This window comes from Passer domesticus, chromosome Z (assembly GCF_036417665.1).
Source record: "Passer domesticus isolate bPasDom1 chromosome Z, bPasDom1.hap1, whole genome shotgun sequence".
In the NCBI taxonomy this organism is placed as follows: domain Eukaryota; kingdom Metazoa; phylum Chordata; class Aves; order Passeriformes; family Passeridae; genus Passer; species Passer domesticus.
The window spans coordinates 72134794-72161744 of record NC_087512.1 but is presented as its reverse complement, the minus strand read 5'-3'; the positions used below and the strand labels follow the sequence as shown (position 1 = coordinate 72161744).

Here is a 26951-nt window from a genome sequence, read left to right as displayed (position 1 = left end):
TAAATGGAGGGAAAGGCTTACAGTTCCTCTTGACACATTCCAAATTACAGGATTGTCCTCCTCCTTGCTGGGTGACACTCAGCTGTTTATTTCACAGCTTTTCTAGTACAGATTTCTGCTGCCCAGAGGGCTAATGGTATCCTGTGCTGCATCCAAAGCAATGCAGCCAGCAGGGCAAGGGAGGGGATTCTGCCCCTCTGGTCTGGTGAGAGGGGAACGCTGCCTCCAGCTCTGGGGTCCCAGCACAGGAAGGACATGGACCTGTAGAAACAGGTCCACAAGAGGCTGTGTAGATGGTGGAGTGCTGGAGCACCTCTCCTATGAGAAAAGGCTGTGAGAGTTGGGATTATTCGGCATGGGGAAGAGATGACTCCAGGGAGACCTTATAGCACCTTCCAGTTCCTAAAAGGGCTACAAGAAAGTTGGAGAGGGACTTTTGTCAAGGGCATGCAGCGATAGAATAAGGGGTAATGCCTTGAAATAACAGGAGGGTCAATTTAGACTAGATATAAAGAAGGAATTTTTCACAATGAGGGAGGTGAACTGCTAGAACAGGTTACCCAGAGAAGTTGTAGATGTCTCATCCCTGGAAGTGTTCGAGGCCAGGCTGGATCGAGCAGCCTGGTCTAAATGAAGGTGTCCCCGTCCATAAGAGTGAGAACTAGATGACCTTAAAAAGGTCCCTTCCAACTCAAATTATTTTATGATTCTATGATATTCAACTGCAGAATTTGTGCTAGACAGAGAATAAATTTGTCATGCTGTGTCTGTGTGTTCTTATTCCCTACCAAAATGCCATTCATACAGGAACAGTCATCATATTTTCTGTGCTGCATTGCACCAGCAAAACTCGGCTAGGATCAGCCGAAAGAAACAGTTCTCAGAAATTCCCTAGAACACATCCCAGACATAGCTCTACTCAAAGAGCAAGCGAGTCTGTGATAAAGATTAAAATAACATTGCTCTAGGTCATTATTGGTGCAAGATACTAGGGCTCATGAGTAAATGTGGCAATCTTTAGTTGAGCTAGTTTAATGCCATAGATGAGTACACAAAGCAACTCTTAGTTCAACAAAATCAACAAATTAACAAAAATCTTGATTTGTCCTTTCCTCTGACAGTCCATATACTTCCAGATTTCCACTGTTAACCCTTGTCTTCTCTCCAGGAAAACATGGGAAAATTCTAGGCACTTTCTATCTAGTGTGAGGCTTTTGCAAAGTTATTTGGAAAAAATGTTCAACACAATGGCTTATGCTCCTGTTCCACAAGAAGCAGCCAGAGTTGTCAGCTCCATCACAGGATAACCACACCTCATTGTCCTTCAGAGCACATATAATATGGATACAGGTCATATTTGCAAGGGGTATTGAGAATTCAGACTTCTGAGGAAGGCTTTAGGTGTTAATAATGATTGGTAGCAGAAGCAAAGAAACTGTTTAGACATTACACACCTAAAGATATATTTATTTCCTTATATTTGTAGAGCTTTATTAATGATTACTTGAAATTAATATAAGGAGGAAGTCTTCCTCCTGGTATTTGAGAGTAACAGATCATGGTGAAGATCTGTTCTAGAGGTAAGCAGAAAGGTTGATATTTTTAAAGTACTAATTATTTAAGAGAAGATGAAAGGGCAGAAAATTCCAGCAAATTCCACTCCATTTTTCACCATGTGAAGCAGAGAATAGATGTAATAGGTAATGCTTATGTAGTTCTTTTTTTTTCTTTTACTGATATTGCTTGGAACACAAATTATTCCTGCTATTAGGCATCTGGAAACAGGAATATAAAACATACAGATACTATATCTGTGGGGAAAAAGTAGAATCTGTTCTTAGTTTTTGTATTATGCTGAAAGTGAAATAGTCAGTTGCATATGACACTCACTGCAGGATTTAAAAAAAATTAGAGACTGGTGAAAACATATGTCCCAAACTTTTAAGTCATCAGTCCTTCTTCCTGCAAGTTTCTTAAAATATAACAATGAGCACTCCCTCTGCTTGAAATAATAAGGTTTTGATTTAAAACAATCCCAACTTGCTAAACAGCCTAAACCTCAGTATTTCTCACTGTGTCCTGTTTTGTAGTTATAGCTTCAGCTGTACCCTTTCCAGTCTATTTTTGATATAAAACCATGTATCAGATTAAAAGAATTAAATTCATCTATTTAGAAATATAAATGGCAGCCACACAAGCAATTTTGCTGAGGAAGTACAGCATTTGATTAAATCTTGGGGAAGTACTGAATAAACAATTATTTTTAAAAAATCAATTAACTAGACAATGTATAAGATAATCAGACTGGAAACAATGCAAATTAAATATGAAGAAATAAATAAAATAGAGATCAAATCAACATGTCTCCTGTTCCAAAAAGAAAAAAAAATTAAGTACTCGTTACTTAATAGTAAAGACAGTCAGAAACTAACCCAAAACATTAACTGTTTGGGCATATTTTTCATAGGAATGGTAGAACCAGAATCTGGCACCAAACCACAATCTGACAATTTTGGATGGTTTTCCTTGGGCTTGCAACACTTATACTATTTTTGGCTCATCCTCAAAAAAGGAAATAATCTGGGGGGCTTTGAAACCATGTATTCGTTTTATGGGCTCAGTGATCTTTATATGTCCTGGAAATGTTATCTGGAATGCAAAGATAGCAGCAGCTCAGGTAATTTCTCCCAGTGAGTCAGATTCTCTTCTGACAGCTCACTCCTCCACAGGAAAACAAGGCTGAAGTTATTAGTGTCCAAAGAGAGTAAGATTCTCTACCCTAGAACTGGAACAACAGGGGTGAAAGAAAAGACAGAAATGCTCCTGGAAAACATCTGATAAATGAGCTAACAACCCGGTTTCCCAATAAAATGTTTTTTGCTGTTTATGTAGAGAATCTTGTTGTTTTGTTTTACATGATGCTACTGTGCAGCTGTGTGATGCTTCACCGTTCCAATACCAAGACCACTTGCCCTTAGAAACAGGGCACTATTTGTGGGGGGAAGGTATTGTGAAACTAATGAAAAATTACTGACAGGCTATCAGTATGGTACTTAGCAGTAGTGGGAAGACCAGAGCACATGTCTGAAAAACAAAATAGTTTCAAAGCTATAAGGGCCTGCCTATCTTGGTATCTGCTCATCTGCCTTTGGGTACCTCTGGTGCAGCTGAAGGAAATACCACTGCCTTCTTGTTTTTTTTTGCTTGTCTGTTGTTTCACAACCTGTCAAAACAACCTTTTAAGATGAAAAAGCCGGAAGAGAAACAGTGCTGCAGCTTTGTTGGGGTTTCCAGGGGAGAAGCCGTGCCGAAATATGTTTCTCTCTGTGTGTGTGAGTAACCAAAATACAAGAAAGAAACCAAAACATGGTTTGTCATGATTTCTCCTTAGGCCTGGTTGACTACAAGGGAGTAAAATGGGAAACAACACAGCAGCACCAATGGCTATTTGAATAACAAGCTGATAGTATACCAGATAATGCTGAAAATGTTGAAAGAGGCTGACAAATATGGGAAAGCTCCAGTAGGACAGGCTTGTAGTCCAGGTGCATCTGGTTGGATTTGCAGCCAGCAAAATATGGGTATCATATCATCAAGAGTGTATGTGCACATGAAAATAAGTACGTTCACAACAAGGCTGGCCCTTGTCAGTTGCATTATGAAGGTTGTATTTGTACTGCAAATGTGCCAAGCTGAAGTAGGTAAAATAACACAGGTAAACAATTAGTCAATAAAATAAGCACAAGATTGGCTGTCTGTGAGCACTGCTGCTGGGAGAACATATTCTAATATGCTCTTGCCTGTACAGAAGGGCATCCTCACTTTGCCACTTAATGATTTTTCTGACTAAAGTAGCTGGGAAGTGTTTCTGGTGCTAAGCACATTTTGTGACTAAGGAGGCCAATGCCCCTGACCAGTTGCTTGTCTGCGATGAACAGGAAATAACACAAGGGAAAATCATCAGCACAATCAGAAGTGCAGTTGGAATTGCATTGTCAAGGAAGGTTTGTTATACTCCAAAGGAGAAATTAACTAAACCACTTAATTAGTCACACTGACAGCGCAAAAAAAAATAATAGCAGTCAGGAAAAAAAATACCAGCCTTGAAGTAAAATTTTGCATTTCTGAAAGGAGAAATGTCATTTTTTAATGTATCTTTTAAAAATCCTTTCAGAACATAGCAAACACCTAACTAATATCTTTACATCATGAAGAGATTAATGGTTCCAAGTGATGAATTACAAAATGTATTTTGATAGCTTTTTAACTTCTTTAAGATATGACTCTTGTTTAACAGTTAGAGAACAGCTATGAAACCTGTAATGTAAATATTCACCATTTTAAATTTTTTATAGGAAATTCTCTCTTTTAGACATGGGTTATTCTTTGCTGTGTGCCTCCACTGAAAGCACAGTGGAACAGCATCCCAAATACAACCTACCCAGTACAGGATAGAGACTGTCTTTTGAGTTTTCTGCTGCAGATTCTCTAAGATTTTCATCCTTCCACTCCCAGATAGATCTTAGAGAGGGACCTGGTCATAGAACTAAATCAGTTTCACACAGGTAGTGGGTGCATCCATTTTGGTTCATTGCTCCTGTGCCTACCCTTCATACCACCATGACTTCTTGGTCTTCCAAGAGAGCTGAACAGGGTTTTTTGTTTGTTTAAGAGATGGGTCTAGGCCAAGCATGCTTGTGCATGTGACTGATAGAGAGTTAGTTTCCAGCCCAGGTAATTCTCATTGTGAGCACATGAAGGCCCAACTGCATCTCCCCTGCCCTAGAGACAGCTGTTCAGTGACAGTCAGTATCTATGACTTCTATTCTCCCTCTTGTACAGTAAAGTCTTCCAGATAAAAATCTTGTGGGTATCAGACAATCTGTGCAAAATATTGCAGCTTTAGTTTTCCCTTAAATGAAAATTCAGCAAAAAGGTCATCTACTCGTCTCAATTATGACTAAGTATAAAAACCCATCTTAATTATGACTTAGTATAAAAACCATACAGTACATGTATGTTCAGGTATCTATATATGAAAATTGTATCTAAAACAATACCATATGTTAACATTTATAAATGTAGTGTGACTTCATTTCACCCCTTCAGAGCTGATTCCTTTGGTCCTGATGTAATGCCTTTTCACTCCTGGCCACTCCCAGCTGTCGAAATTACTTTTGGGAACACAAGCTTCCTGAGAGCTACTCTGCATCTCAGTAGGTGTGAACCAGGAACAGGATGGAACGCAGATGCAATGTCAGTGTCTCACAAACCACATACACTTCAGGAACAAAATATGAATTTGTTTAAAATTCCTCTAATTCACATTACTAGTTGGATAATTTAAGTGTCAGAAAGGTTGTGCGTCAGTGTAATGTCTGGTCATGTGACAAATACCTGATATTAAAACCTCACAGTTATAGTTATGAAAGACTTGACATTGAAAGGTCAGAAGTGGTTTTCCTCCGTTTCTTTGTGGAAAGTTCAAAACTCCAGCACTCAACCACACGACACACTGAAGTTCAGCTGCCACTTTGATCTGACAACAGCTTATTTGAAGATGCTCACAGAGGCCTAGTCCCTTTAACTGTGGGAAGAATAACATTCTTCTTCATAGGCATGGATTAGCCTATGAATCCTTAATACAGGTTTTCTTTTGGTTAAGTTAAACTTGAGAAATAAAAATATTGAAGCAGAATTGTTAGGACTTTCCAATCCAACTAAAAATTTTGACTTGTCATTTTGAAAAGCCTACAGCATTATAAAGGTGCTTGTGTGTCTGGTAATGTATGTTAAAAGCTGTTCAACTTTCCAAAGATGAAAATGAGTCACATAATACAGATAATTTAGATTTTTTTTCATAACACATACTGATCCCAAAGAAAATGCATAGAAGCCATCAGCATATATGGTAGAGAGCAATTGAGTGCTACTGAACTGGTTTGCTCCCCTGTTACCTTTTTCTAAAAAGGCTATTATAATCTTTTAAGTCTTTTACCATATATGGGTCCAACAGCTAAATCAGAAAAAAAAATCCCATATTTTTAGAAAGCCACTGGATCTAAGATTATTGGAAGAGCAAAATTGCAGCACAGAAAATTCTGTCTTGAAGAAAGAAGACATTTGATTATATATTTGTTTACTGATAGGAATAGTCAAAGAAATGTTCTTGATGCTAATTACAATTGTTGCTGGTTTTCACCGATCCTTTACTGATAAAGGATAAATAAAATAAAGCTCATACTTGAACATTTCTGGAGTTAGATCAGTGTGAGAAACTGCAAGCATATTCCTAGACCATCTGAGGACACCTGAGGATACCAGAGGCATTTCTGAGGGAAAATGCAAGTTGTGACACTCATTCCTTGCCTTTAGAGGAATGAGTAAATCTGGAGCTCTTCTTTGGTCAGAACTCAACAGGCTGAACCTAGCCACAAGCTTGGCATTTGAATCCATATTTCAGGATAGATGTCAGCATAATTTTGCTAGTTTAAAATGTCAGGGACATAAACAACCAAAAGAAAAAACATGTGGTGATACTCAATCTAGTTTGAAGAATCCCAGCAGGATTACATTCAACTGCTTATCAGTTTAATTGAACATTTGCTCTGGAATGTAGAGAGTGTAAAAGTGAGCATTTCTGTATACTTTGAATGCCACCTTCCAAACTGGATCATTAGCTCTAGCTGCTAATGGAGTACTGCTATTAAAAATAAAAAGACATTAAATCAAAGGCCATTTCTTCTTATGGGAACCAAGTCAGTGGTTTTCACCTTGAAAAAGGGTGGAGTGGATTTTGTGCCTACACAGCAACTCACCCAGAGAAGCCCGCAATCATCCGGGACAAGGTTAAGCCAGTTCAGTGTCTGTGCTCAGTGCAGACCCTCCCCTGCTCAGGGAATGTCATTCCTGCTTTCCTGAACTCCGCCTGCAGTATCTAGAGGAAAGCAGGCTCACATTGTCTTCCACTGCTCGCCCCAGGAAACATGATATCATTCTCAAACAAAAGCGGGAAAGCTGACAGATCTATTGAGATGGGTGTGACTACAGCACACACCTCGCTGGTCAGCCCCTGTGGAAAATTCAGTGACTGGCAGCTCATGGGTGATCGGCTCTCTGTGTCTCCATATTTTTATAGCTAATCTCTGCAAATTACTTGTTTCTCCTGTATTTGTGACTTAATGAATGTCACTGCTGTCTGTGTCAAATACATATATGACACCATGCAGAGAAACAGGAGAGACAAGGAAAAAGATTGGAATAACTGCACTTACTTTTCTTCCCCATCAATAATGCTTAGAGCACCAGATATTACCAAAAAGTGTAAAGCTGGAAGTAATCTGAGGACTAAATAGGTTAAATCCATGTGCAGCTAAACAACCAAGAAACTGAAGCCACAGAAGAGGAATTGGTAATAACAATATGTAGCCTATTACAGCAATTACTAGATAAGAATATTTCCAAAGATGATTTCAACAGATTAAAAATTTTTTTTTTGGTCTGCATTAGTCTCTAGCCTTTTATCAATGCCAAAAGCAACATCTCAAATTCGCAATTTTATTGTTAACAGCTGTTAGCATGCTGCTAATCAGGAAGATCTGTGCAAAGCAATTGTGAAGAAAGTTGCACAGAAATGAGGACTTCTGCCTTTTCTTGCTACTTTCTGGTTTTCATTGCAGAACAATTTGCAGTTTTACAGCACATTACATTTTTACTGTGAGATGGACTCAAACAACATGCATATATCTTAATACAATGGTCAAGGGTGAGTTAAGAATCTAAGGTTATCATGTGACTTCATGTCAGTTGACTTTACAGATTTTTACATAAGAAACTGACTAGAAAATCAAAATGAGGATTGTAAAAGTGATACTCAAATGTGGAGTAACTGAATCTGATGGCAGGAGGACAGTCTTCCTCAGGGCTTTGCATGTGATAGATTCAGCAAGATATCTCAAACATTCATGCTGAAATTACTGTAAACTAAATTTGAATCGCTATAATATTTCTGTACACCTTTCTACAGATATCTCTTATGATAATTTCTGACTTGCTGAACTAATAACATTTGCTGATAATACTATATAACCATATTTGGAGTGTTTTTAATTGATCTTTTATTTTCCCCCTTTTTTGTTCACTGACTTTCATCTAAATCCCACTTGTGGAATCTTGTCTAAAATCAGATACTGGAATAGCTACACACATCAAGTGTACACCTAGTTCATAAAGTCACTAGCAGAAGAAATTGACATTTAATCTGTATTTGGAACAGATTTCTTAGGAAATGACACCAACAGTTTTAAAGTTATCAGCTGTGTGAAAAAAAAATTGTACCATTAGAAAGAAAAAAAAAAACCCTGCTGCAGCATGTGTCAACAAATAACTTCAACAGTTAAAAGCTGCAGCAGTGGATCCTACATGTAGTTAAATCACCCCCAGTTGCCTGGCCCCAGTCCTGCCCTCATTCACTGTAAGAGCTCTGCAGAGATGTGGACTCACTGAAACAAACATGAGTACTTAAATCAGTAGAGGTAAACACTGGAGTGAAGGGTAGACAGTGAAAGAGTAGATGCATACTGTATGAAAAACAAAGAAAGGCATGACAGGTCCACTACAGCTATTAAAGACAAAGTTTACCTGAAATCATCAGGCTGAATCCATAGAGAACTAGGTGTGCTAGAGGGTCCATGCTTTCCAAAGTATATCCATCCAGTTCTTACAATCGCTCATGGAGTATCCTTTCCCTGGGGTAGACCTTTAGCAGTTACTCTTGTCCTGCATGGTACGCTGTTTACAAGTCACAGGCAAGAAATCAGAGCACTGGCGCAGACTGGAACAGTCTCATTGCTGTCTGAGTACAGGGAGTTTAAGTTCCTTTTTCCTGTTTCCTTTGTAGATTAGGATGGGAAAGGCAGGATCTTAAAGGCATTTTTGTATCAGCAGGATTGCAGGGCAGTGCAAATCCCGTCCATCCAGCAATACATCAAAACAATTATCTGGAGCTGCTGGAGAAGCAGGGGACTGCTGTTGTTCATAGTCAGCAGAATAGGAACAATGATGGCATCCTCCAGTAGGCGGGAGAGTGCAAGTAAAACATCCTCCACCTAGGTACAGTAGGTGGAAAGTGTTATTATCTCCTTCTTCGAGACCAGGTCTGCTAACTTCTCAGGGTGCTATTGTGTTTTCCCTTATTTATTTAATACACATGTAAGCTGCTGGCTGCAATGCATTTCTGCACACAATAATGAAAATATGAAGTAAACAGTAACAAAGCAGCCAGCTGAATCCAGTATAGACCAAAGCCATCCACAATCTAGAGAACTACTCCCTTAGTTTGTGTGTTTTATTGGAAACAATTTTTCTTTACATTTGACAATTGGAAACAGACTGAAAACTTGTTGCAATAATAAATCTCACACTGAGTTATTATGACTTCAGCGGGATTAAAATGCCCGTATCACTCAGGGAGGTCTTGGAAGAAAAACAAAATCCAAAGAAAAAATACAAAGAAAAGCAGAAAAAAAAATTAAATAAATGGGAAGGCAGCACTCAAATATATAAACTGAATTGAAAATAAAGAGCAGTCTTATTTACCACTTGACCAAATATGATTAATGGCAATATAATATTTGGAAGTTCTGTAGTCTTGCCAAGATGCCAACAGCCAGAATTACTTTTATGGAAGTACAGAAAGAGGCATGTTCAGCATAATTTTGCAAAGGGGGTATGAGTTATTCTACTTTGTTTTAATTTCCTTTTAGCTTTTGCTAGTAGTGTAGATTTCACAGAGGAAGTCCTTCATACCCAAGTTCTATTGCCATGTGGAGAGAAGGGTCAAAACCACAGCAAATGGGAAGGCAGCAGCCCAGAGGTCCTTACTCACTGTGTGTGCTTCCTGGCCCTCCATAGAACTGGAAGCCAAACCAAGTAGAAATTTATACTGAAAACACCCTTTGGGTGCAAAAACACAGTATGAGGTACAAATACCACTAAAATTCCTTTTTGACACTTAAAGGAGGCAGAATGTAAGATATTTATGCGGTTTGATTTCAGACTAAAAAAAATCCATATATTTTTTATCCATTTCAGATTCTGGAGAACATCTACTCTTTTTCTACGCCTAGACATGAAGTAGCAGTGATTATCCCTTTCCAATTGCACCTTAGCTTTTACAAGTCTGCAAGCAGCAATCTCTCCAATACCAGAATACTTACTGTATTAGCAGACACTAAATATTATCATACTTCCTATCTAGTGGATAACTGTTTTGTCATTCATTTAACCTGTTTACAAGTTGGCCAACCCTCGACTATTTTTAATGTCTTTTGATTTGTTGAAGGATGGGGAGCAGGGAGGAAGGAGAGGGGAGTTAAGTAACTGCAGTCAAGACTGTGGTTCTTCAGACTGCTTTTCTAAATTTAGAGGAGTTTCTAAAGTTTTCACTTAAATCTCACTTTTCTGCTGTAAAGAGGTCCTCCTGCTGAGGAGAAATGCATAATGTATCCATTTGAAATACACCTAAATACAAAGCACCACTCCTGATACTGATTTTGCAGTATGAAAAATGGGCCAGGTGAGCTGTTAACTCTTTTTTGAAGAACCAACTTGTGTTACTGATCATTTCATCTGCCATGATGACAAGGTAGTTATTTATCTCCAGGACAGAGTGGAGAGCCTGAATATGCATCATTCCACAAATTCGGGAAGGTTGCAAAGGCCTGCTGAAGCCAGAAGAGAGGAGATACGTACAAACCCAAGTCAGAATTTGTTTAGGGTACTAGCATCAGCAGGACTGTGTATTTGATATCTGTTTCTTTACAAAATTTCATTTTTGAAGAAATAGAGAATAGCATCTATAATTCAGCCAACAACAATGTACTCCGCTTAGGTCTGTTTCTATTTGGAAAGCTTTTAAGTGCCACAGTTTAAATACTCCCACTGAAGTCAAAATGAATCACATTATAAACTTCTGCTGCAGAATTTAAAGGATTTCAATATTCTGACTTACCCTCACTCAACCTTAAGTATCTGCTAGGTCTATCTTTCATATTTTCATCCTTATATTTAATGAGAATGAAATTAATTCATGCGAATAGAATGTATTTTTTAAGGTAGGTCATACCAATTTTGTGTCCCATGAACTAAAACCTGTATGATCTGATCACCCTCTGATTGGTGATTGTCTGTCCCTACCACCAAAGAGACAGTACTTACGTAATGGGGATACTGAGTCTCAGCCTGCACTCACTATTAATGAATTGAAGAATTCCAAATAGCCTTTGGCAAAACCAGAAGGTCAGTAAAAGGAACTGGGCTAAAAGCAAGGATGGCACAAGGAATAAAATATGCTACTGACTTAGTCTAACTTTTATTCCATCTGGGGCTGTTGACTACCAGGCTGTCCAATGAGCATCCTTGCTACACCCTCAGGCAGGTATGTAACTGCATTTTGGCCCCTTAGGCCACATTATCATATTTTCTAAAGTTACTAGGAAAGACTCCAAAAGTTTCAAAAGAGTTCCCCTCTAAAACAGCCGTTTTTTTGGTTGTTAACTGCTGATTCAAACATATTCACATCTTAACCCCTGACACAATGGCATGCACAAATTCAAATTAGTTGCAGCAGGGAAACAAATTGTCTTCCAACATGTAAATATAACCCTAGCATTAAACATGGCTTTTCATAACTCTCTTTGCTGAAGGCTAATTTTATCATATGCCAAGTGCCCTGAACTCCTGACATCAGGCTTTCCTCCTTAGATAAGCAGCAAATTGTCTCAAGGACAACCCATTCATACATGCTGTACCACATGGAAATATGTGAAGAGGAAAAAGAAACAATGCCACTATACTTCTTTAGTCAGGTAGATGTGTTAGCAGAAATCACATATCCTCTTGCAGTGTCTGGTTGTATTCTATTTTTTGGAACCAAGCCATTACTTTGGCCTTGACATGATGTTAATATGTGTTATTAGGAGGCAGTAAAAGAACTTTAGGAATTATTACTCATCACAGTCAGCTAATGTGAAACAAAGATACATAAATTATGGGCTTTAAGCTTAATTTCTCAAACAGATCATGTTCTCCTCTGCAACACAGCCTATGCCACTGAGGCCATCTGTAGCCCCCAAGCCATCTATCTGGGACCACCTGGAAGTTAGAGGTAGCAGCCAGGAGGCCAGGGAGATGACATGTGCAGCTGCTGGTGCAAGCACTCAAGATGAGCACTGCCCTACCACTGCAGTGGCAGAGGTAGATGGACGGAGGGTAAAGGTTTCTGGGGTACGTCATGCAAACATAGACAGAACAATATGGAGGAATAGTGCTATTGAAATGGGTGGTTCTGAGAAACTTAAAGGTGAAGTAGAAAAGGTAACAGTGTTTTTTGCTACACCTCATTCTGAGGAGGTGCAGTTTCTTTATGTTTTTTAATGCTTCTCCTGCATAGGCACATTTAGAAGGCAATTCAGGGTTGTAAACATAGCTATGATCCACTTTTTTTTTCTCAGCATTTTTGTTTTCTTTTCTAAAAAGTTTATCTTGGAGAACATAGCCTGGAAAATGGCTGAGTACTGAGCAGTACACAGAATAGCCTTAGCCAAAGGGAGCTTTTTTCCCTGTTTTCATGATGCTGAAATGAAAGGGAATCTACTAAATGGAATTAAACACAGCACCTGATGGGAATTTCAGGTTTCTTTCAAAGGGAAAGCTCAGCTGATGAAAAACCACAGGAATACTTTAGAACTTCTGTATCAGTAAAGTCACTTTGAAGAACATTAGGCCATTTGTCTAACATCTGTGCTCTGAAAATTTCGACTTTGCAAGTCACTTGTATTCTTCTGAAAAATGCTTAATGTATGTTTTAGAATGGCCTGGCTGTTGTCAGCAGAAGGACAAAAAAATTTTGCTTCTCTGGTCTACTACTTTCATTGTAACTTCTTACAACACATTTTGAAGTACAAATGAGTCTGTGTATCAATGTTTAATGGCAACAATTGTATATCCAAATATCTTTAAGATACTGATATTAAATCTCCCCAAATGATGCGCAGTAATAATACTGTTACTGCTTAAAGTAAAAGAGCATGAACAAGGCAAATTTAATATTTTTTCCATCTGGAGGAATAAAGATTAATTTCATAAGCCTCTTAATGCATGTGAGCATTGAAGATCGGACTATTGTTTCCAAGGACCAGGAAATGGGTCATGGCAACTCAGGGGTAGTGCACTCAGCCATTAGGGTTACAAAAATTCATCCTTAATACCCTGTTTGCAGGACCTACTGACCTTCCACTGACTTACTATCACACTGTTAGTAGGATTCGATGGTGCTTTTTAATGGTGATTTTAAACAAGTACAAATTAGTGATAAATTTGCTGTCCACCTGCCTCTTCTTCCAAATTTGGGATTGGCAATCTTGCAGAAATCTTGGAAATCTGGAAGCTTCATTTAGAATTTTGTCTCTCATGAATAACTGTTAAAGTCACTGATGCAAGTTATATTTCTACTATAGTCACTATTCTATTTTTATTCTTAATTGTAAGAAGTGCGAAGTCCCCCTTACATCACAAGTACTTATGGGCAAACTTGAGTTGTATGTTGGAGACAGAGGTCTTGCACCTTACTCATCCTTTGCTGCACAGCAGAAATCTTGAGCCTGATACAAAGATACCAGTGCTCAGTGAATCAAGTTCAGTCACTTTAAATTAATGTTACTTTCAAGGAATTAGCTATACAAGAGGAAACAAGAGTGGATAATTTTACATTTCTGGCTCTTTCTCTCTTTTTTTTTTTTTCTTTTATTTTTTTTTTTTTTTTTTTAATGTGGAACATTGACTCCCATCTCACACATTTGGCATATTGTCCAGTTAGTCCTCCTTCCTTAAAGGAGGACCTCTAAGTGTTGAGAACAAGTCAGGGCAAAACATTTCTTCCATTGCTCCAAGATTCTGTCAATCACAACAAATGATTGATCAAAGCTGGGATTTGAATTCAGATTATCTCTGTTGCAGTGAGTGCTTAAAGGCTTCCTTCCTCTTTATTCAAAAAGAAAAAGATGACAACTATTTTGTTTGGGAGGAATGCAGTTCCCTTCTGAATCATTGACCTGCATTTTAGAGCCTTGCTCTGCACATACAAGACGTGTATCATTTGGTGCTCAGCTACTATTCACACCATGCAGGCGTTCAAGTGAGCTCCAATTTTGGAACCACTTTCAAAATCTGAACGGTTTTCACTCCAATTGCTACATCCGCCACACCCATTATCACCATGAGAAACATTTCAAAGGAGCTCACTCAAAGCAGATACTTTAAGAACAGTTACAAAGTAAGCCTTAATCCCTTTCTCCTCAAACTAAGACATTCTAATGGCTTGCACCTCTTCATAAGGGCTGCATTATGCTTTGTATTTTTGTTTTATGCTTGCAGCAGGAAAACAGAAGTGTACAGAAGGAATTTACAAACACTTCATCTTAGAAACATGTCCCTACAATTGTGAAACAGCACATACTAGCACTAAGAGCCATTAACTAAAGTTGTCAGGCAAAAAGAACTCTCAGTGTTCTGCCTGTCTGGAATTGCTCACAGGAATATTGCACTGTTGTCTTCTAAGCTAAGAAAAATTTAAAAATAAACTTATTTTTAAAATCACCGTGAAAAATAATGAAGGCAAGACGAAGCAGAAGACCAGCAAGAGAATTAACTTTTGCTTGCAGCAAAAATACAATTTGCTTGGAGATATGATGATATCCCTGTATATATGGGAATGAGGTTGGTGTACTGTCATGCCATCACGAGCTGGGAACAACAACAGTAATTCCTGTGCTTGTCCTCAAGCACAAATAGCATGGCAGCAACAGATACTTTGATCGAAAGCTTTGAAATTGAAATGCTTCTTTTCATACAGCGTGCCATTGAAGTGGGATGTGGAAGTGACAGTAATTGTCAAACCTGGTATCCTAATGCCTCAGTGGCATCTTACTGAAGGGGGACTAGGTAAGGGAACTTTTAACAAACTGCATATACGTAATTACATGGAGCTTGTTGAGATGTACCCACATGTGTAGAGAAGTAGCTGACTTAAGGCATTGCAAGGTCATTCCTGAGTACCTTTTTTATTTTATGATGGTAAGGGAGAGGCTTCTGACTATTGAAGGCTAGAATGTGTCGTTCCTACCTTCAGGAGAGCAAGAAGAGTGATCTGTCCAATTACAGACTGGTCAGCCTCATCTCAATCTCTGAGAAAGTTGTGAAGCAACTAAGGCTGGATATGATTTCCAGACACATAAAGGATGGGAAGTTGATCATGAGAAGAGAGCACAGACTTATGAAGCAGAAATTATGCTTACCCAACCTGATAAGCAGGCTTGGGGCTCACTGTGTGGTAAGTGGCCTGAAGTCCAGTTGGAGGCCAGCCAGTAGTGGAATACCACAGCCATGGATATGAGGGCAATGTAGTTTAACCTTTTCACTTTTAACCTGGATGATGGGTCAGAGATCACCCTCAGGAAGCTTGCAGATGACACAAAGCTGGGACGAGTGGCTGATACACCAAATGGGTGTAGTGCTGTTCAGAGGGATCTAAACAGGTGAAGTTGGCAGCCAAGAATGTCATGAAGTTCCACACACTGGAATTCCACACAGATACATACACAGTCCTGCTCCAGCAGAGGAACAATCCAGGCATCCATGCACACTGAGGGCTGAGTGGCTGGAAACCTGCTTTACTGAGAAGCATATTGAGGCTCTTCCTGGTGTACACCAAGGTGACCAATAGCCAACAATGCACAGCAAAACAGGCCAGCAGTATTCTGGGACAAGCTAGGAAGAGCATTGGCAGGCAAGATGAGGGAGGTGATACTTACTCAGCCCTGCTGAGAGAAGAGATTTTAAATATCTCCACTATGCAGATGCTGACAGTTAATTCATGTCCTCTCAGTCTGATGTCATAGCATAAAATGAGTAAAAGATTGCCTGGGTAGAGAGAGACTTGTGTTACTGAATTAGCATCCTGATGTACACATAGGAGCTTCAGTGAAAAAACATTGTCCAGTACTTAAACCATACTAAAAAAAGTATATATATAAGGAGTTAAAAAAGGTGATTTTCACTGCACTTGAGGAACTACATAAGGGTACTCAGCTCACTACTAGGAGTGACTTAATAATCTTCCAGAGGTAGATGAAACAGTTGCTGCACAGCCTACCACTCCAAATCGATACAGTTCTTTCCAGCCATGGGTACTATGACTGCTCTCAAGGACCATAAGGGTGAATTGTTAATAGAATGAGTGATGAGATTCTTACACAGAAACAGGTTATCTGAAGATCCTTCAGTAGAACAAGGAACAAAACAGCATGCTGGAGAAAGGGATTTCATGACAGGCGTCTCCTGGGAGCACAGCAAAAACCTGTAAGCTTTACGATGCTATCTTACAGAATCACTAGCAAGGAACAAACCCTTCCCCTGCCCTGAGAAAAAGCAAAGTCAAAGCAGTCTGTTTATTCAGTCTGCAGCTTTTTTTCCATTGTTCATTGCAATATGTTATTCTAGCAAAAGTGGAATTCAGGAGGTGATCTCTCTGGCTGATGGTTTGATTGGTGAGAATATTAGACTTCAACTTTATCTCTGCAAATAATGGGCTTTCTCTGGAATAGCTGAAACTCTGACAGGAAGGAAGAGACTTTAGTGGGAATTTCCCCTAGATAACAGTCCTTAGTTTATAGAAATCCCGTTCCATTATCTCTAAATATTCTAAACATATAGAGCAACACCATTCAGTGTGCTGAATTAGCAAACACAGTGCTTTCTGCACAAATCTTCAACATTTTTAGCTTACAGATTTTTTTTTAATACTCAAAAAGACAATCACAGATTTGAGGAATTTTAGTGACTAAAATACAGAACTATTTTAATGGACTCAGAACATTTCCTAATAATTTCTCTACTCCAGTTTCATGAAGTGAGGTGCATAGACTACCTCTTTTCTGGAAAACTTTTCTAAGTGAGTAGAAAAACTATAAATCCAGACCCCACTGCTTTTTTGCAGTTCTTTCTGTAAGACTAGTTTACTGTTCAACTAAGATTTCTATCTATAGTCAACTGTGCTTTTTCTATTTGATCAGGACTAGATTAAAATATACCAGGTGAAAGAAATGATCAACAAGCAATTTATAAAATACATTACGTGTAGAATGTGAGACAAATATATAAATGGAAATTTTAAAAAATCTAAACATTTTCTGAAATTTCTGTATCATAAAGCACATTGTTATTTTCTATATAACAAAGTTATGTTCTATGTTGAAATTCTTCCTTGTGGATTTTTGTCAGAGGTTTCATGTGACACTGCTGCTTGAAACTGGAGGGGAAAAAGCATTGCAGAAAATACAAATAAATTTCTCTGCTATTTCCTTTACTGGTGAATACTACAGCAGTAAAATGCTCCACACAAAATCAGCTAGCTATATTTCACTACATTTTATCAGTTTGCTCTTTAAAATTACATCTTAAAAAATAACAAAGATAATTCTCCATTAGGAAATGGAAATTTGCTGGCATTTGCTTTTATTTTAAGATCTTACACTATGAAGCAATTTTGACTTTAAAAGACGCTTGTCATCCTAAGATGCTTTCCTTACTTGGTATAAATTGCTATATATATAGGTATGGTATTTTGATATTACCATTCATCTTATTATGCACTTATTTTAAGATAATTTTAAGATATTTTAAGACAGGCTTATGATAGCCTGTCAAGCAGTCCTGTTCTCTCTGGCAGAAGTAGGACTACAAGGCAATTAGAAATTCTGCATATAAGGCAGACTAAAATTTCACATTTGAGATGCAATTCAACTATGGGCCTCAGCAACACATTGGGCAGTATTTCCTTTTTGTTTCTAAAATTCAGATGTTTCTAAAAATTTTAAACAATGCAAAAGGAGGGATAGTATTGAAACCTGCAACTTCTAAAAACCTGGGAAAACAGTTTTAAGAATATCTGTCACCCTAGAGGTGAATAAATTATCTCAGTAGTCCAGCTTTCCACACGGCCTTTGCACATCTCTCATTGTGGTCCCTTCTTGCAGGAAGGAAATGCCTGGGTTCAGTTCTTGGTGTTCTGTAAAGCTTCTATGAGGGCTTTGTTGTATTCTTTGACCAGCTTTCTCGAATTCTTCATTATTGGCTGGTAGTCACTCTCCTGACTTTTTGTTGCTATGACTGATTAAAATAATTAAGGAAACGAAATGCCAGTATAAATATGACCATAATCACAGACCACAAGGGAACCACAACACCATACATTTCCCTCTGTGAAAACTGTCAAGGGATGAAAATAGTGGAAAAAACTCAGACTGGGGATAAAAGATTTACACTTATTTACTAGCTGCCATCTCACGACAAGCACTTTAGAAAAAGGAAGTGATTACATGCCTAAGTCACTTTTGTTCATGTATCTATATCTATATTTATATCTATATATATGCAATAAGTCCCTCATGAAGGACTCTGCCTATTGTTACATTGCAAACCAAACCATTTCAAGGCATTCAGTTATGTACAGATGTACAGTCTAGCTACAGAAGTCCCAGTCCAAGAAAGCACCCCCTCTCCAGTAGCCCAACAGGATGTAAGTACTCTGTATAAGGGTCTGCACTTTGATAGGCAATATTTCGTACCAAGTTAGGAGATACTTTCGTATGCTGATCAATTTTCTCTCTTGGTTTGTTTTAAAGTCTTTTCTGTTGAGAAAAATTGTGCTTAGGAGTCTTGCCTTAATAAGATATTCCAGTAGAGCTTCCTTCACAGAGGAGGTGGCTCCAACTATATTACACTGTCCAAGACTTTTTTCAGGTATTTTTCTAAGAACTAGAGCACTTAGCAGATCTGAGAAATGGGATATTTGGTATTTGCAGAAAATAACATTATATGTATACATATAGCTATATGTATATGCATTAATTACTAAATAATTATTATCATCATCAGTATTATTTCTGTGATGGCTAGGGTGACACAGAATTGCCTGAAATATAACCCCATGCCATTTTCTGAGACATGAAGGAATGTTCATTGTTCAACACACTACACTAGATGGTGGGGTCTAGTTTTGATGTTACCTTTACCAATTACATTTGTACTGTAATGACATAATAGTGATTTTGTGTATCTTAGAGATTCCAGAGTTTTAAAATAACAATTTATTTCTTAAATAATTTTAAAGAAGTAATTTTATTGCAGTGAATTCACTGTCCCTATAATATAAAATAAAAGCACAGCCTGGTCCTATTGAGATCTCTATCATAACTAAGGAGAAAAATAGAAAAATAGTACCAGATGAGAAGAATTTTAGTTAAAACAACTTCAGTGCTTTTCCTAATTTCAAAAACTGTCTTATGAAAACCATTTGCAAATCAGCAAGTAATGACTTTGCTGACATGATCACTGGAATGCAACTTGTTAATTTGAATCCCATAAAGAGAGAGCTACAAGACAGTTCCCCCACCCCAGCACGTTTTCAAACAATGCTACACTGGCAGATTAATATCAGATAAAGACTGGAGAGATGTGAAGATAAACTTTATATGAAACCTAGCAGCAAACCTGAGAAAGAAGGAAAAATTCCAGACTGCAAGGCAAAGCTTATGCTTTAGGACCCCGTAAAACTCTTTCAGAGAACACATGCAAGTTTTGCTATATATAATATCTATCAGCTAACCAGATATTTGCAAAGGATTGCCTTTCCCCTCCTCCCCTGTCTTTTGCAGGCCATTCCGTCCTGTGTTACTCTGCTGGAGGAAACAGACTTCTTCCTCAATTAATACAGTGTGTGAATTTGACTCTTACTTCTTAAAGAAAAGGATACACTCCTTCATCATAAAGTTATTTTGCTCATGGTGCTGCCACTTCCTCTCCAAATTTGTAAGCTGAAAACAGAAAAACACAAAAAGAGCCAAAAATGAAAATGGTAATAATTACACATATATTTTACACAAATAATTTTGTATCAGTACCTTGTACTCATCAACTGTTAAGATCGATGTTATTTCACATAAAAAACACAGAAATGAGAAACAATGGCAAAATGCTTTTAAACCTGCTCATGATTAACCTGCATATATAACTTAGCACTTCATAATCCATCTGAATAAAAGCACTGTATGCAACTGCAGTGACAGATGAAAAAATCAGATGAGAATTCAAGACTTGTCATATAAGAAAGTTAACAGCAAGTCAGAAGTAAAAAGATGAACAATTCAGGGAGATACTAATTCTCATTATGCTTCATATCATTTAGATGGATCTCTTCTTAGAATCGGTAAGATCTAAAATCACCAAAGATACAATATTTCCTGACACTGTCTTGGACTTTGCACTACACAGAAGAAACTTCCTTACTTCCATAGTTAAGTTTCCTGTCTGATGCCAGAAGTTGTGATAAGAACAGAGCTGCAGCGAGAAGATTGTAGGAGTGTGGGTTCAGCGCTGGCACTTCTTCAATACTTTCAGCATCAACAGGAAACTAATGTGGACATTATATTGATGGCTGCTTCCTTACAATACAATTTTATATTTGTTTTTCTGATGCTACTGTTCAAGGTTCTGCATTTCAAGATATGAAGATGTTATTTTTAAAAGTAAAACTGAAAACCATTCTGAGACTAAAATTAAGTAGAAATTAGGGCAATAAATAAGGAAAATGTTGCAGTATTTTACTTTAAAGCTTTCCTTAAGCTGGAAGAGATGAAAATAGTTTCTGTATAATTCAAGCCTTAACAGTAAAGAATCCGTTATCTAGTGTACCAGTCCACAGCAAACAAGGCAATAATTTGTTTCCAAGACTAGGTATTTCTGACTAATTAGAATTATTATTGTCTTCTTAGTAGACATTGCTGCACACAATACAGCCAGTAAAGGAGCCTGGAACTGAAATACTTACTATCTTGCACACAGAAAAGGAAAGATTCAGTGTATTTTTATAGTAACTGCTTGAAGACCAGTCAACCTCTTTCAAAATTGCCCAACTCCTCCACATTTATAAACACTATTTGTACATCAAAATGCTTCATGAATATCAAATAATCAATTATTATAAGACATACACCCTCATTTTTTTACACTCAGGACATAAAAAGAAAAGAAACAAATCCTTTCCACACACATAAAAATAGAACTGCCATAGCTTAGTGAACTGAAGAAATTCTGTACAACTACTACTTTATATATATGTTTAGCCTCATTATGCAAGTATCTTAACCCTGCTTGGGCATGCATTTCTAATTTACCCTAGAATTTGATCTTGGCAAAAAAGATTCACAGTATCCGAAGTCTTCCACACTTTGGCATGTAGCTTTGAGGATTTATATCATCACCCTAGAAAGATTATAATAATCCTATGCTACAAATGGACACATATGCCTCAGAGCTGTGCCTTCTCATCTACTCCACAACATTCATTTCACAAGAAAGTGCAACTTAAACATGTACAATATGACCTTCAGCTTTTAACTGTATTAGAAAAAATAACAGTTCTAAAAGACAAATATCTCAATAACCTTAATCAATAAAAAACATTGAAATGCATAAAAAAAATCAGTTTCCCTTTCCACTTTATTTTAAAGTTATCTATTTTTCTTCTGTGCATTCAAACGTATATACCAGTAAAGTTCTGCTGCCAAAATGACAGCAATTTATGTGTGTTTATAATGAAAGAACAGAAGCCTATCAAGAAGTTATAAACATCTTCTTTCCTGATTCACTTTTGAAATGTAAACATACATATATACCAAAATTGTTTAAATGTGAACAGACCCTAAAACTTCAGTGGCCTGCAAGGAGCAAAATAGGAAAAAGGAAAATGGAATTAATAGCACTGATTTAAAGGAAAAAAAAATATCACCATGACTTTAAAAGCAAGAGGGATCTTTGCTAATTAGTAGTGACCTTCTTTGTCCCTGAAGTTTCTTTCTAGGTTTGTCCTCAAACTACTTAAGCAAAGGAAGGGCAGAAGGTAGAGAGTTCTGAGCACGATTAACACAAACATTTAAACAAAGGATTCACATAACTTTTAGCTCAGAAAGATCTCTGCTATTAATCCAAAGCTTACAAGCCATTTGTTGGCATAATATTACCTTTGGTTTAAAAACAGCAAATACAGTTACACACCTACAATACATGACTTGGAAAACTCACTGAGAAGGAGTAAACAGATTCTGTCTGTACAATGCTTCATGTATATGAGAAAACCAAAACCAAGAAATAAACAACTGAAGGGATAATATGTAACTTGATCTATACCTGAGAATGGGTCTCATTTTCTTGCAGCTCCTTCTTTAGTGCCTCATACTCTGTATTCAAAAGCTCCATTATTTTCTTAAAAGCACGACTGTGTTTTGTTAATTTTTCTTTGTCATCCTCTAGTTTCTAGTTAGGAGAAAACCCAGCACAAACTGATTAATGGATGAGTTCATTTGATGTAGGCTTCAGGCACATAACTTCAATTTATCTTTCAAGATGCTACTTTTTTTCCTTTTAGAACAAGACTACATGCATATACATGAAGAACTCATCTGCTTTTCTCTAGCACTGCATGCTCTATCCTAAAAATAATAATCAATGATTATGACCAAGTTGTATGCTTAGACGGTACTGTATGAGTGCTAGTGGGAATGCTGTTATTAAGAATTTGTAGGAAATTCTCTTTTACTTGTGTTCCATGTTAGATTGCTAAATTCAAAGCTATGGGTAGTCATAAACTGCATAAGAGTTTAGCTGAATTGCTAAAATAGAATGGGGAGATTTAGTGGAAGGAGGCAGGCTATCAAAAGATACCCAGCTGAATATCTGCTATATGTACCCAGTTAACAAGTCACACATATAAGCAAAATAGTATTTGGATGAATTTGCACTGATGTGCAATCCTGTATTTCAGCTGTCAGAAGGACTGTCAGTCACAAAACTGGATTCCCCTCCACCAGCTGTTCAAAAGCACACACTTTGTTTCATCCCTTTGATTACCTTTTTCTTTTCTTCTCCTGATGCTTTCAGAGCTGGCAAATTATTGTAGATCTCCAACTCTGCTTTTGTCTGTTCAATTTTGTCTTTAAGAGAAGCCAGTTCACCAACCATCTTGCCCTCCAACAGTTCCATCTTCTGTAGGTCCAGCTGCAGTTTTTGACTCTCTAGGTCACCAGAAACACAATCTCTAATTAACAGTACTTTTTGTTTCAAAATACACAGCCCATTTCATAAAGATTCATGCTATATTTAACCAATATAAATATTTGCTATATTTAACCAATAATTCTGATTTTTTATATTTATGGGAGATATTAATGTAAAGGAAATAAAAAAATTGCTATTCACAACCATGCTACAAGTCATACACTACAATTACTGTATTATAATCCATAAGTGAAGAGTAATGAAAATGTGACCATCTGTATCACAGTGTTTCCTTTTATAATGTTTATAGTACCACACATTAATTATAGCACTACAATCTTAAAGCAGTGGTGATAACTTACAAAAAGTTTATTGCAATGCAATAGAAGTGCAGACAAAACACAGACAAATCAAAGAGGTGTTTTTATGAGATTTTAGCACCATGTTATTTTTATTTGTGTTGTTTGAATATGGATAAGGCTTAGTTTTAGGACAACAAATACTGAAACTTGCTCTAAACATTTGCTTTGTACAGGAAAACACTTTCATATATCCTTCATATATTCTTCAAAAAAGAAATGTCACAGATTACAACATCAACATATGCTACAATATACAGCATTTACTTCTGAGATGCCATTAAAAGCATAACAGTTATGTCATTGAAGCAATTAGAACTGTGGGTGGATTATGACATAAAGAGGACTGCAGAGACTTAAAGTATCCAGACACATGGGAGAGAAGAAACAATACAGATACACGAAGTAATAAAAATACTTTGACTCAGTCTTGGGGTAAGTTACATCAAGAATGACCAGATGTTGCCTAGACTTAGGTTGGATGGTTTTGTGACCTAACCTGTCATTGTATGTCATTCATGTTCCTGAACACTGAATACATGACTATATCATCTGATGTTTCAGATCTGTGTCTAACTCAGAAGAACAATACAGATAATGCAGTTTTCTTCCTACTTTCCAAAGCATCAGGCAACATGGCCTGTTGAGAGGGATGAGACTTTACTTTTCTTGTCATAGGTTTGCATCTTGAGATTTGTGCTGATCTGCTGAAAAAAGGAGAGAAAATCTCCTCCCCAACTTAACCAAGCCAGTGTAAATCTTTAAGGCAGAAGAAAATGGATGCGTCCATGTGATAGAAGGAGAGCACCTTTCCATAAACTGTGGGTATAGTTCTGTCAGTGGACTTATATGGGAAAATCTCACCTGATCAAAACACTCTCAGAGCAAGATTTTGCTACTCATCTCTCTGCTTGTATATTTATGCCATATACTTATATTTTAGAGTGAAGCATTCACTTTTATCAGCATTTCTGGCATATTACAGGGCACTTACATGATTTCTTTAGGGACTTCAAAATGAAAAAAAAAAAAAGACAAACCAAGGTTTTTGTCCCATTTGCATTTATCCTGAGGAAAGCTTATCCATAAGTTAAGATTGAAAGTGTCCTCTATGTGCAAGGAGCATTTATATAAATATGAAAAGATTCCCATGCAAATTTTAAAAAGGATTTTAAATTAAAATATTTTTGATTGCTTCACATGTAAGTAACTCACAGTCTGCCTTCCACTGCAAAGAACTTAAGAAACACATTCATTGTGTCTACAATATTTTAAAACTGCTCAATCTTTCACAATGAAGTTTCTGGCATTTGTCAATGACAGATTGTAAATCACAAGTGAACAGATCACTGCTTTACTTTGCTTGTTCCTACAGCACTGTGTTCTAAAGACAAATGCTTAAGAACATCAATAAATGAGAGTCTTAGATCAGAAACAGTAAAAAATGAAATTATAAAATAAACTCAGATTGGAGAGAAATAACAGAAAACATCTACACATGTTCATGAGAATTTACCTAGGTCTCATCACAGCATTTTCACTTTTTATGTAGTTGTTCTAATATCTGTATTTTTTTATTTTAAAATTATACATAGTTGACCAGTTGGAATTTATTTTACATGTAAAGAGTAGTACCAACCTAAATGCTAAAAAGGCAAAAAAATTTATTGAACTGCTCTAATACAAATACGATGAAACTGCAATGGATATTCCTATCCATTCACACTTTCTGGAGAAAAGGAAAGAAACTGGAAGGGGAAAATTTTATCCTTATCCAGCAGCAGACTCAATGAAAAAAAATCAAAACTGAAAAAAACCTCAAAATTCCTCTAGAAGAGACAGGAAGAGGATGCAGCCCAGTTCCTTCTGATATGCCATGAAGTTGCAGCATCTAGCATGCAGTGTGTACATAGTGGCAAATTCTCAGAACAAACTGCAGTGACCCAGGGAAATATTTTTGGGAAACTATGCCCTCAGCAGTTTTGTTTACCCTTCATGATTTCCTTTTCTTTTTTATTTTTTTAAGGGTTCTGCTGGAGGACTTTTTATATCTTTGTTACGACAAGAAAATATGGAAATCCAGATTTTAATAATAACAAAAGAATCTTGAAGATGACTGTAGTATAATTCAAAGATTAGAAGGAACTTCAGCTGTGCAAACTGAGCACTCACTGTATTTCTGAAAGAATCTTGTTTGTTATACTGTCTGTGAATGCCAGCTGTCACACATTTACATAGTAATAACTTAAATTGTCTGCTGAAAATTATGCACTGTAACTTCCTCCTTTTTCCTCAGAGAGAAAGAAATTTTTCTTTCAATAATGCCTCTATAGCACTACATACTTCCAAAACATCATTATACTGGAAAATAGTCAGAAATGATGCTCATATGGAAGAACAAAAAGTCATATTTGAACTTTTAATATAAGGCCCAGAAATTTAAACTACACTACAATTGCAAAATGAGTATTTGCAGATGAGCAAACACTACTGTTAAATTACACAACAGAAAATCAATTTCTCTAAGATTTTGTGCCAAACAACTTCTTATTTGTTCATAACTACTTTTAAATCACAATACTGGCTCCTATTTTGAAAATTACTATGAAGTACAACATGAAACAGCCTTCTAAGAAAATGATTTATCCTTCTTAATTTCTGCCCCTTCCTTTCAGCCAAACAAACAAGGAAAGGTTTGCTGAACCAATAATGATATTGGAAAAGACACAGAATTGTGAGGACAATTCTACCATGAACAGTGCAAATAACGAACTAAAGAGATACTTCTTATGGGAATGAAGGGAAACTACTGCCTGCTTTTTGAAATTACAGAGAACATCCTCAAGATGCTAATAAGTATTTGAGTATTTAGAAAAGAAAGTCAAAAGGAGTATTCACTCTGCTGGACTGAAGCCTCAGGATTTGAGAGCTATTCACTGTTGTCAGTTAATTGCCTGTGGTACATATCCATTTGGAAAAGCACAAACCATAAGTAAGTGACACTAAGAACTACATTTACAAATAACACATGGTTAGATAACTGTGGAAGAGTCTGATTCAGTTTATTAAACACTTTACCAAGATCATGAAAGATCTTATTTTGAGGTAAGTATCAGTAAAATCCAATTCCAGCTCAATTCAACCCCTGTATTGAAATACACTTGCTAAACATATATCTGTGCAAGGAAGACTATAATTTAGGGATAATAGTAAGATAAATATAAATAAGTATACATACCTATTATAAATACATCATATAGAATATCTAATAGATTATAGATATTATGAAATAAACAAATAGAAATAAATTGATGAAAATAAATAACTTGTTACCCAGAAGCATTTCAATTTGTGAACTTATTACTGTATTTTAATATTTGGAGATCACTTGGTATCTAATATTTGGAAATCTTCTACATGATA

At 36.9% G+C, this 26951-nt stretch overlaps 3 protein-coding genes across 10 annotated transcripts in view; 1 reads left to right on the top strand and 2 right to left on the bottom strand.

The window, feature by feature from the left end:
• TEK (TEK receptor tyrosine kinase) overlaps positions 1-9107 on the bottom strand; it is a 40179-nt gene extending 31072 nt beyond the window's left edge. For both annotated transcript variants that reach the window (XM_064403490.1, XM_064403492.1), the window contains exon 1: positions 8641-9107. In XM_064403490.1, coding sequence (XP_064259560.1) covers positions 8641-8692 — 52 coding nt within the window. In that variant the 5' untranslated portion in view covers positions 8693-9107. The remainder of the gene's footprint in view (positions 1-8640) is intronic.
• LOC135291260 (trichohyalin-like) overlaps positions 1-26951 on the top strand; it is a 422947-nt gene that overhangs the window by 157058 nt on the left and 238938 nt on the right. The window lies entirely within an intron of this gene.
• IFT74 (intraflagellar transport 74) overlaps positions 1-26951 on the bottom strand; it is a 56334-nt gene that overhangs the window by 3257 nt on the left and 26126 nt on the right. For 5 of the 7 annotated variants that reach the window (XM_064403506.1, XM_064403503.1, XM_064403504.1 and 2 more), the window contains 4 exons: positions 23023-23186; positions 22303-22428; positions 19871-19931; positions 17541-18225 (listed from right to left, as the gene is read on the bottom strand). In XM_064403506.1, the coding sequence (XP_064259576.1) occupies positions 18110-18225; positions 19871-19931; positions 22303-22428; positions 23023-23186 (467 nt within the window). In that variant the 3' untranslated portion in view covers positions 17541-18109. Of the gene's footprint in view, positions 1-13523; positions 15979-17540; positions 18226-19851; positions 19932-22302; positions 22429-23022; positions 23187-26951 lie in introns of those variants that run through there. The other 2 variants (XR_010352424.1, XM_064403505.1) reach the window with 2 other exon arrangements.